Here is a 12,528-nt window from a genome sequence, read left to right on the forward strand (position 1 = left end):
AATTTTCCATGTAATTTTCAATGATTAAAAAACAATGGACAGCACATATAACCTTTGTTCCAAAATCTAATAAGCTGACTCCACAGGCCAGGGGGCAAAACATGTGAAAACATTGGTGCGGCATACAGAAGCTGGAAAGATTTAATGACAGAGATTGCATACCTAAGTTGCTTCTCTTCTCTCTTTTTTTTTTTTTTTTTGGACAGGCAAGGTAAATTATTATTGTGTAAATCGCTATCTAAAACTCACTATTATTCATGTAATTTACATAAAACTCAGAGATAATCACACTGATCAATGTTAATATGTAGCAGTGCAAAGTCTAAGTGCACTTAAGACACAAAGCCTTTTCCAAAATGTTAACAACTTAATTACACTACCTCTTAAAATATGTTTTGGTCAAATTCAAAGGCAACATCACAAGGCAATCCCAGAATACTCTGTAACAAGATCAGCGAAAAAAATCCAAGATGATAGTTGATTACTGAAATAATTACAAACTTCCAAACCATTTGTTGAATGAAATGCTTTCATATGATGCATGATTCAAAAGATGCTGCCTATATAGACCATTTAAAATCAGTCACTTATGAAGTTCCAATTCATTTAGGATCCCTTCTTAAAAAGCAGTTGCCTATGTAAGACATTAATGTAACTCATTTTGGAGTCAGTGGATCTTTGAGTGAGTGTAAAAGGAGCCACTTACCAGACCTGTGCAGGTGGATATAGCCACAGAGGATTCAGAATGGTTTCGGATGGAACCCTGATAGAGACAGTTATGAATAGAATGGTCAAGGGTGGCTGTATTGATGCCCTCTGCACCCAGTGTCTGTACGGTAAACCCCTCTGCCAGCACATGGGACGGCTGAAGGTCTAAGTGTAATTCCTTGCCAAATGCAGAGACATGATAGTGCACTGGACCACCAGCTTCTGACAGGGATCTCCTGCTCCTTCCATGTCTTGACACATCGTGGGAAATGTAGCCTCCAAGTGAGTCCACTTCCACTGGTGTGGCAAAATCGTAATCTATGAGGGGAACCAACACAGTTTAAATCACCTGACTCAATACCAGTCCATCACCAGTTATATTGATAACTCATCCTGCACTACAAAGGTTTTTGACCAATCAAACATTCTCAAATGAAGAAAGGAAAACTGCACTGTCAAACCATTTCATGGGGTCTTGTCAATACTTGTTGACTTATTTACTTCCCCTATATTTGGTCTAACTCACCCATAAAAATAAATAAATAAATAAATAAGTAAATAATTTACCTCGTGACTTTAAATCGGTATATCACTGTTTAAACTTTATTTAATATTGCTATACACATGTGTCTGTATGCAAACTGTCTGTACTGTCTCATGTCCTTGAATGAGATTTCAAACATTTCAGTGCCCAGTGTAGCCTGTGCAGCCTGTGGAAATGACGAATAAATTAACTTATATTCCTTGTAGCCACTATCTATCTATAAACCTAATGTCAAGCATTTCACCAAAAGCTCAACATGAACATACATTTAGTCAAGCGTTCCCAAACTTTTGACTGGTATTGTAAATATTAATTAAAAAGGAACAACTCTGTGACTTACTCAGTAGGCTAAGCGACAGATAAGAGAGGAGGGAATCCTTCTAATGCGCCCATACGCGTGCTGGCGCATGACCACCGGCACGGAAACTCATATTTGGGAGTATATTTATGCTGTAAATCTCTTATTTCACCGGATCCGTGTGGCATGCTTAAGAGTATTTATATCTTTGTGTGTACAGGTATATCCAGGTAGGGATCTTTGGTTCAACTAGAGCGCGAGAGCATGCATCGGCATCCATCACTGGCTTGTCATCAATCAGAATAGAAATACAGTTGCAGTGCGTAAAGACACAAACCTTGATAGAGGACGCCGGGGTCGCCGGTAAATGAGAGCGATGTTACAGAGTGGAAGCAACAGAACTGCAGAGCCTGCAAAAGTGCAAATAACTCACCACAATTAACTTGATAAGAACAATGAGTATAAAATATATGTATAATAAATAATTAATTCTCAGCGTGTCACCTGCCTTTATAAAGTTCCCAAACGACACACTCGCCAATAACCTCACTGAAGTGCTGCTTACCAGAGGGACTTGTAAACTCCAGAGCAAAAGGAAAAGGCAATCCATGTTGTCATGCATGCACCTTTACTGTTACCTCTTCAAAAACGGGGAAAGGAACAATCCGTAAATCCATGCAATGCAATATAGAGACATTGCTAATTGTTTAAACTGCCCTGTTTCTGTTGTTCCTCAAGTAAAATCCACCGGGTTCATTAGGGTAACGCGCACCGCTTCTGTTTGCAAAGCGCAGGTACACACAGAACTGCTGACTGCTGAGCAATGACAGTCGGCGTGTGTGTGTGTGTGTATGTGTGTGTGTGTAAGTGTGTGTGTGTGTAAACTATACTGAGATAGTGGCACCGGCTGATGGGCAAAAGGTGGGGGTCTAAATTTCCACCAATCAGCGACGACCATCTGCGGGTGATTCAGTGTAATAGCGCTCCTCACTGTCCGACCGTCCATAAACAGATCACAGAGTTCATTGAAATGGGATACATGTTCGTAGTACTCCCTCTAAATGAACGGTCCGAGCAAGTAAACACACGCTGTCGAAAGAGTTTATGTGTTCAATGTGAATGTGAAGAGTTCTGAATGGGCTGCCGGATGATTTATGATACTGTACGCTGTTTAATGAAGCGCTTTCACGTCAGGTCTTGTTCTTAAAACTCTACTGTCATGAATATCTGTTCGGCAAGCGCTCAGCTGATATTTAACGCTTAGTCTACACTGAATACAGCAGTTTGTTTAACTGGTTATTTTTGGGTGTTCTTGGTCTAAAATGGGACAGCTCATACTGCATCTATTCAGCCTTTTCAACGTTGTGCAAAACAAGATCTCCAGACAACCTGATTCTGGTTGTAGCTTATAAAGTCTTATTACCAGGCAACTTTTAAGCAGAAATATTTTAGAGATTTTTCTGTTATGCCAAATTAGGGGATCATTTGATTTCAACAGAACAGATATAAATCAGAAATAAATTTAGCATGCTACAGTTATTTTTTATATGTGTTTACACAAATAAAAAACTAATTTATGTCCCAAACCTTAAGTAAACCAGATCATTACATGTCATACTTTTTCTTTTCTTTCTTTTTTTTTTTATTCTTTTGATTCCCAAAAACTAGGCTCATTAGAGTTATTTTTTGGGAATTGGGCTACACTAGTCACACGGATTTCATTCAGTGAAGCTCACAATAGTCATTCACTCAGGAATCAGAGTTTAGTTGGTTGCATTTGTATGTTTTGCATTAACTAAAACAAACTTGCAAGAGTTGTTCGTTCAGGAACCGGATAACACTGGTTGCACTTTGTTTTTAATTCTTTAAAAAGATCTGACTGATATGAGTCGTTTGTTGGTTAATTGCACTTCACTCAAAGCGCATTACATTCACTGGCTTGCTCATTAAGCAATTTTTTGCGGTATCGGTCTACACTGATTGCTGATGATGTAAATTTCACGCTGTGGATTCAATACTGCGGCAGCGCTGAATAGTAGCAAACACTGTCAAAATATTTTAGCACAGTGTTATAAGAATGAGTCTGCACTTAGTGAGAAAATCCCATATTTTTAATAAGAGATTTAACCTGGTCTGAATATTAACTGCTTCTAGGTTCCCAACCCTATGATAACCAAAGAGAGGACTGTTATGACACACTGACTCCAAAGTCTTATTAAGACGAAAGCTCTGTCTACATTTGGGTGAATTTGAGCACTCGCATTTGTTTTCCCTGTTCACCGGTTTCTTAAAGGAGCTCATAAAACTACCTGATTTGTATATTAAAATGTTTATGAATCACATAAAAGTTAAAGTCGAGGTTCAGCCAAAGAATAAAAGATCAAATCAAGACGTCATAAGAAGTGGCTTTAAAGTAGTTAGATATTTATTTTGTTTGTTTTTCGCAAGGGTTTCAGATTTTGTCTCTAATGAACAGAGGAGGCCAAGATTACCGTGCTCTACACAATATCAACCATATGACAAGTAGCACAAAGAAAGTCTCCATGTGAAAAGAATCATCCAATGAGTTTAACTGTGCTTTACAATCCATTAGTTTCTAGCCTAATTTTGAAAAGTCCTCAGAAAGAGTGTTGTCAGATGTTTTAGTGAATGTTGGCTGGGGGCTCAGCTTGTCAAAGCCAAATACATCAAACCCCCAAAGGAAGATGGTTTTGCTTTGACTACAGTGTTGTTATTTACCCAAGTTTCTGTGCCAATACTTCTTTCTCTGGTTTTAAAACTGTGCCCAAACTCCACTGAATGGAGTAGGCACAGATAGCTAAACATGCAACACCATACCATAAGCCATGGCTGACATATGGGTTTATGTATACAGTACGTTAAATGGAGTGTCAAAAATAGTCAAAATGTTCACTCATAGATGTCTGTCCAACAATCAGTCAGACTATGCACAAAACAAGCCAATGAGCAGTTTAAGCCTCGAAGGGGGCACAAATATAATTCAGGACTTGCCAATACAAACTTCTGGAATAAATGAAATGACTCTTAAACGTGCATCTTCATCAATTCAGATTTGCTTCATGCAAAAGATTGGCACATATGATCGTTTAAAGCAACTTTTGCAATTCAACGTAATGTAATAGGCAGTGAGGTCATAACTCAGCCTCTGACCTCATATTTGCTAACATTTGTTCCCCCTCTCTTTACATGGCTGTACACCATTTGTTTTATATTTGTTTGCATGTTGTGGAGAAATGGCTTTTCCAGCAGCGGCTCCAGCTGGGGAGAACTATGCCAGGTCAGGGTTGCCCGTATCTGCTCCTAATTTACCCCGTACTGAGTTTGAAGAACAGAGTGCAACACTGGAACCGTAATGTCTGATGGTCAGTCGAAGCACATCTCCAAAAAACGATGATCTGTGGGTTTCAATTTATTTATGCAGAAATACACAGCGCAGCTCATCTACATGTAGGCCTATTTGATAACATCAGTTTTTTGTTTTTTATTTTGCTGAAGACGACAAACCTATAAATCATACAAATTGTAGAATTAAACACATTTGATTATATAAAAACATACACACAACCTGCTTGTAAGGACCAATTTCCATTCCGCTCAACAAAATTGTTTATCCATAATAGAGCCTATGTGGGCTGTATCTTTGGAAGCAAATGTGGTATCCAGACTAGGGTGTGGAATGGAGAGGTCATAAATCTTAAACCATGACATGAATCTATACACCTTTGAGTGGCGGTTGCACCCACTATTTATTTGGCTGTGTCACTGAAACCCCAAACAGTCTAGGAAATAACTAGGAAACAACTGCCTTTCAAGCCTGACCTCTTGACTTCAGCTCATACCCTGGAGAACATCCCTGATATTTGTTATCTTATGACTTGAAGGCCTGAGGAAACTTGCAACTTGAATTATCTCAGACATCATGACAAATATAGCAGCATATGCATTCATTAAAATTCTGAAAGCTACCAACATTTGTACTTTAAAGGATTATCAGTGTTTTGAGTGCTTGTGTCCACATGTGTGTTATTGGTCAAACAATAGTTAAATTGGTGCTGATGTGGCTGTTTACTCTCTGTTTAATGTTGTTTACTGTCTGTTTACTATTCCCTGCTGTTGTGTACCTGGCCTGAGAATATAGACTTCAAAACAGTGTGAGCACTCTATAAATGATCAAGCATGTTTCATAACGTTAGCACTGAGAAGCAGCCCAGTTTAAGAAAAACAGCTTGACATTGCCAATGAAACTCCTTGAAGTTCAGGGGAATAAAAAATAAATAAGTCCAATACTATCAACATGACATGACTCAAGACAAGAGTAAAATGCTCATCTAAATACATTTATGTAAATACAAATACACAGAAGAGTGGTTTGTATATGTGTAGCTCTGTTTTGTAATATCTATTTGCCTAGCTTTTGTGTTTCGAGTGTATTGGCATGCACGCACATAGTATGTGTAAGTCTGTGTGGGGGGTAAGAGGAAAAGACTCAGATATGTATTAAACAATGCCTCAACATCTGATAAGACTGTAGCTAATGACTACTTAATCTGGAATGAAGCCCCTCCTCCATTCCCTCTTAAAAGCCATCAGTGTTGACCCATAAAACCACTGTCTCATTTCCATAATGGACTTTTTTGAATACATCCTGTACAGCAGAAAAATATTTTATTTACCTTTATTGTGCAGGTTAGTGAAGAGCAAACATAAAGTAAGCAAGAAAATATGTAGGATGGGACAGGCAGATGCGATTTTCACAAAAGTAATGAACAGTAGGTGTTGGTTAATATTATACAATAGCATGCATGGCCTCAGTGATGGCACCAAAAAAGGAAAGTCATTTTAGAGGAAGAGCAAGTTATTGCCTGGATTAAATATTAAGAAGACAAACAATTTTTCTTCAGATATTAGCATACACAGATGAATGATTCACAATAAGACCAGAAACATACATTAAATAAGTAAACAGAGGCTAATTTGATTTCAACAGAATAACAATATAAACATTATAATATATAAATACAACAATATAAACAATATAAAACTGTTTGATACCAAAATACACAGCTCTGCATGTTCTCTTCCAATCCACAAAAAAAAAAAAAAGTATCTGTGTAAGGTATCACTACAGGTGGGCTTTACCCTGCAGGCTTTAGGTAAGAGGAAGATCATTTGTGGGAGACGAGGCACCTGGGAGTCTGCCGATTCCTCTTTAAAGGCTTCTGACTCTGATCTATCAAATACACACTGGGACAGACCTACTGAGCTTATCTGCATGCTCTAGTTTCATTTGTTCCTGTACTCACGCCTTTAAATGTCAATGTTTATTTATTGTTGTACATGAAAGCTCACAAAACTACTCAAGCACTACTCCACATCCTATTAGCATCTGATTTATGCTTGTTGAAGAGAATTAGCGTAAACCTCACAACCATTGTGATCTTGTTTGCAGTGAGCAAACAGACCAGACTCAGTGTATTTTTAGGTTAGCGGTCTGTGCACGAAGAATCTTCTGAGTGGCGTGTTTGACCATGAGAAACCATCATCCTTCATTTGCTTTCAGACATAGAATTTTACTCTCCCGTAATTGCAGCCTAAATATTGTTGTTTTGGTTATTTTTTCCCCCCATGTGTGGAAATATAAAAATTGCAGGAGTGGAGAGGTTGGAGGAACAGGCAGAAGTTTGTTCTGAAGCCACTTTTTTGACTTACCACAATAACCAGAGAGAGCCGGGGGATAAGGAGTGGCACCAAGGACACTCCAAATACAATAATCAAGATAAAGATACAGAGCATATGACTAATTTTACTCAAACAATTGGACATGTCAAATAGATATACTATATAGCATAGTATGGAACTTATTTATTTTACAGCCTGGTGAGATTTGAGAAAGTAATGCATCAAACAATCATGGCTTGGCATCTTTATAAAAATATGATCTATAAAAAAATCTCATCAGCATTTCTTCATTTAAAAAAAAAAAGTGTCTAGGTAAGGAATAATAGAACACCCTATTTTTCATCCATAATTTTTTCTGTAGGGGTTTAAAAAATCAAGAACAAAAAATGTTAAAGAGTTCTAAACAATGATGCATCAAAACTGATGCAACCAGCTCTGAGAGAATGACAACAGGACTAACTTTTAATCTGAAGCCAATATGGATCTGAGTGAAAATAAATGGGATTTTATTGTGGAACCCAACTGCTGTGCCGTATTTATGACCTAACATTGAATTTTTATAAATGAATGCACTTGATAAAGTAATGTGATGTGAAGAGGAATGACAGTTACATTTTTTTTTTTTGCTTTTTTTTTTTGCATTAATTTTCAATAATAATTCTCCAATTTACACCACTCTCAAATAATTTTTTTCAGATGTGTAGAGCTAATTATGCTACAGTTTATACATTTTCCTTAAAAAGCCACACACTACTGGTACTCTTTTAATACAATTCAGTAAGAACATGACAAATTACTTCAACAAGCCTGGAACACTTTCATAGCCTTGAAAAAATCTAATCAGAATCAAAATATAAGATACATGATTTATACTGTAATTGTCATATATAATCATGATTTACATATTCTGTCACTTTGACATTGAGTTTCTGAGCGTTCAAAGTGTCTTTATACATTCTTTATATAGATTTCTAAAAGCCAAGAGCTTCTCATTGTTTTGTATCACTGAGCTCTGATTTCAAGGCACCACATGCACAGTTTAGATAAGTCGCCAATGAACTGAATGTCTGAGTCGTGGTGGTCCGTGAAAGCAGAGGATGTGATATCGTCCCTAGTCACCTCATACATCATAGCCTATCTGCTGACCTGGGCTTGCTACTCTTAAGGATTTATCTCCTATGTGGTTACATGTACATCTGACCCTTTGACCACCCATAAAGTGAATGGCACTGTAACCTACACCCCTCTAGAGGATAAAGCTTGTCTTTGATCACACCAGGAGGCAGGGCCCATCTCAGCCCCGAGCAGGCTGCTGAGGGAGCCATTCTGGAGGTTAAGATTAAGAGAGGTGAGCAGAGCTGAACATTAAAATTACTGGACAAATAAACAGTGGGGAAGAGAGTTATTCACTACAGAAGCATCTTTGTAGTTTGGAACGAATTCTGTTGGCAGGCCCTCTGATTTTTTGTTTTAGCTTAACAGGTTGGAATCAAAGTATGGGTTATTTTCTAAATAAACTGGTCATACTTACATTCATACATACTATTGCCTACAGCATAGGATAGCACAGCTTAATATTTACTAGCATTTAGTTACTAGCATTTAAAGCTGCACTGAGTGTTGAGGAATACTAAAAAAATTGAATAGAATAGAATAGAATAGAATAGAATAGAATAGAATAGAATAGAATAGAATAGAATAGAATAGAACAGAACAGAACATTCAAAAGTTAAAGGTGCACAAAACAAAATAAGCCATTGTGTTAGTATAATGTCAGTAAATCTGAACGGATAAAAAAGTATTTATAAAATGAGTGAGACTGACTTGCTTTCTGATTGGCTAAAAAATGCTATTTTATTTTATTTTAATTTAATTATGTTTTGCTGTTTATCAGAAAGAGCTAGCTAGCTAATGTATACATGCATTCTGAAAAATATATAGTTAATTAAGGGGTAGTTGTGGCCTAATGGTTAGGGAGTTGGGCTTGTGACCTGAAGGTTGCCGGTTTGATTCTCGCGCCACCAGGAATTGAAGGTGGGGATTGTGAATGAACAGCACTGTCTCCATCTTCGATACCATGACCTTGAAAGAGCAAGGCAACAAACCCCTAATTGCGCTGCTGAGCAAGGCAACAAACCCCTAATTGCGCTGCTGAGCAAGGCAACAAACCCCTAATTGCGCTGCTGAGCAAGGCAACAAACCCCTAATTGCGCCGCTGGAGCAATGGCTGCCCACTGCTCTGGGTGTGTGTTCACTGTGTGTGTGCATTTGTTCACTACTCACTGCTGTATGTGTGCACTTGGATGGGTAAAATGCAGGGCACCAATTTTGAGTATGGGTCACGGCTTAACTTAATAATATAGAAATAATGTCTAATCTATGAAATAGACTTGGTTATATTGTGAAACAAGTACGGGTTTTGTGCTATTTTATATGTTTCATCAGAAAGAACACATTATTTCACAATCATCATGAATCACAAGTTCAATAGCAAAAATTAATACCTGATGTTTCATAAGCAGGCAGTGGACACAATCACACCCCACAAATATAGACCGAATAAACTTCTCAGTGGACTCCGCTTTAATGATTGCCCACATCTCTAAAAGCCAAATGTCATATAGTGTGACTGTGAGTGTAATATTCTGCAGAAATCTTTTCTTTTATATTCGGTTTCGGCCAGAAAAGCTTCACTTATGGCTTATTAACAGATTCATGCTAAAGTCTGTCCTCACAAAGCCGGATTTGTGTTACATGTCTTCTGCATGTCTTACCATTTCTCCAGTGTAATGTTCTTTTAAAGCCCATGCATTTCACTTTTGATTTTATTAAGAGGATATTGCAAAATAATGTCCATCTATAAACACAATTTATGACGCATGTCCTGCTGCCAAAAGGTTTGTGGTGTGTGAATTCTGTTATGGACATTGCAGGAGCTGGTTGACGGTCTGTGTACATGGTTAGTTGGAGTTAAAGTGCCCATGTTTGACAGAGAGGTTTAGATTTAGGAACAAATAAGGACATGCACCTATTTCTTTTAATTTGATCAGGCTAAATTGAAGCCACTGATCAGGCCTGCTAGGATTTAAGACTTTACATTTACATAACCCAAGTTGGCAATGTGATTTTATTAACAAAGGAAGGGTCAGTGAGAGTTGGACAGAATGAATGAGAAAAGACCATAAAAGTGAGAAGATCTTTGGTGAACAGAACTGAGGTTAAAGCGATTGGGAAAAGGAGGGGATGTGTTTCAGCATGCTTTGGGAATTCCCAATGTAGCCCCCTGCTGGCCGGCCCGTCAATAGTATGAAAACATACGGACACAGACACATTCTTCTCTTACTTGCTCCTTTCACTTTCTAAGATGATTTGCTTTCACTTTGTCAAATTAGCCCCCCTCTACCTCTGCTTTCTTACATTCACACGAGGTCTTGCAAATAGCCAGAGGCAGCATTAGCTGTGGGCCGAGTGGCAGTCTGGCTTTCTTCTCTTGTAGAGAGGCTAAAGAGACGTCTCCGGGCATCAACAGGAGGCCAATTCTCTCTGACCCATTCACAGTCGTCACTGCCACTGCCTGTCCTCTGTTCAAAGAAACTCTCTGCTCAAACAGCCACTGAGTTTGAACCTTTTTACAGAGGACATTTTTTATTTCATCCTCATAAGATAGTAATTGATAAAACGATATAAAACATAGGCATAGCAGAAGTACGGTTTAGGATGTTTCCAACCTGCAAAATTAGAATTACAGAATGTTGAGGTGAATGTTGAATCTTCAGTAGATCTTTGATGGTGATATAATATACTATATATCCAGCAGCACTCTACTTGTCTGCCTTTCCAGACAGACTATGCACTAGTTTTAATGACTCTAAATCTGCAGGTTACATAGCTACACCAGTAGGTGGCAACAGTGACCTTTTTTTTTTACAAACATTTTTAATGGTTGCAAAGTAATTACTTATTCAGAAGACTACCTTTCTGCCATTATTATGAGTGAGTCATTGAATCATTCATTCATCTGATTTGTTCAACAACATTTATTCACTTAAGAATTAAAAAATTGATGGTTTTAATAGGTAAACTACTGAATCATTCATTTAATTGATTTGATCAAAACATTTACTTAGGAACAAAAAAAGTGTCATTGTTGAGTGAGTCATTGAAACATTCATTCAACTGATTCGATTCGAACGAAACAAGTGACTATAACTGGGCAGAGGTGGGTAGAGTACCCAAAAACTGTACTCAAGTAAAAATAAAAGTACTTGAAGAAATATTTACTCAAGTAAAAGTAAAAGTAATAGTCTGAGTAGTTACTTAAGTAAGAGTAAAAAAGTATCGGATAAAATAAAAACTACTCAAGTAGTTAGTTACTAGTTACTTTGGATCATATACTGAATATAGTATATTTTTATTTAGATATATAGATATTTATATATATATATATATATATATATATATATATGTGTGTCTGTGTGTGTATACAGTGTATATGTATATATATATATATACATATACACTGTATACACACACAGACACACACACACACCGCCGCTCAAAATACTTTTAATGTTTTTTTTTTATGTAATTTTTTCAGTGATGCAAATCAGAATTTTTATCAGCCTGATTTATTATCAATGCTGTTTTTTTTTAGCTTTCTATTCATAAAAGAACCCTGAACAAAATGTCACAGGTTCCAAAAAATATTAAGCAGCAAAACCAGCATATGCTGGTATGGTATGTTTTGAAGCATGGGATGCTGGTTTGAGCTGATTTAAGCTGGTCCTTAGCTGGTTTAAACTGGTCATGTGCTGGTCCTAAACTGGTCCGACCAGCTCAAGACCAGCACATGACCAGCATAAACCAGCATCCCAGCTTCAAAACATGCATAACCAGCATATGCTGTTTTTTTGTTTGAGTTTTTTTCAACAACACTGGTAATAAATCAATACATTTTAATGATTTCTGAAGATCATATGACTCTGAAAACTGGAGTAACAGCTGATACAAATTCTGATTTGCATCACTGAGTTAAATTAAATTATATTTTACAGTTTAATTATGTATTATAAATGTATATAACCTCTGACACGGAGAAGAGTGAAAACTCCTCACATGACCGCTACAGAAAATCTGAACATAACGAAATCTATACCTGTGGAACCGACAGCACATGCGGTGTTCATCTAATAAAGATCTTCATAGCTAGCAAACCATAGCCTTTGCAGATTAGCTTTCAAATGACTGTAGATACAAAGCCACGTCTTCAACGCTCTTG

At 37.3% G+C, this 12,528-nt stretch overlaps 1 protein-coding gene across 2 annotated transcripts in view; it reads right to left on the minus strand.

Annotated features, from left to right (window-relative positions):
• adamts18 (ADAM metallopeptidase with thrombospondin type 1 motif, 18) overlaps nt 1-2,271 on the minus strand; it is a 59,892-nt gene extending 57,621 nt beyond the window's left edge. The window contains exons 1-3 of one of the 2 annotated variants that reach the window (XM_058782025.1): nt 2,059-2,271; nt 1,888-1,960; nt 707-1,026 (exon numbers count right to left, since the gene is read on the minus strand). In XM_058782025.1, the coding sequence (XP_058638008.1) occupies nt 707-1,026; nt 1,888-1,960; nt 2,059-2,172 (507 nt within the window). In that variant the 5' untranslated portion in view covers nt 2,173-2,271. Of the gene's footprint in view, nt 1-706; nt 1,027-1,887; nt 1,961-2,058 lie in introns of those variants that run through there. The other variant, XM_058782026.1, reaches the window with a different exon arrangement.
• Nucleotides 2,272-12,528: the final 10,257 nt, after the last annotated feature.

This window comes from Onychostoma macrolepis, chromosome 07 (genome assembly GCF_012432095.1).
Source record: "Onychostoma macrolepis isolate SWU-2019 chromosome 07, ASM1243209v1, whole genome shotgun sequence".
Taxonomy (NCBI): Eukaryota; Metazoa; Chordata; class Actinopteri; order Cypriniformes; family Cyprinidae; genus Onychostoma; species Onychostoma macrolepis.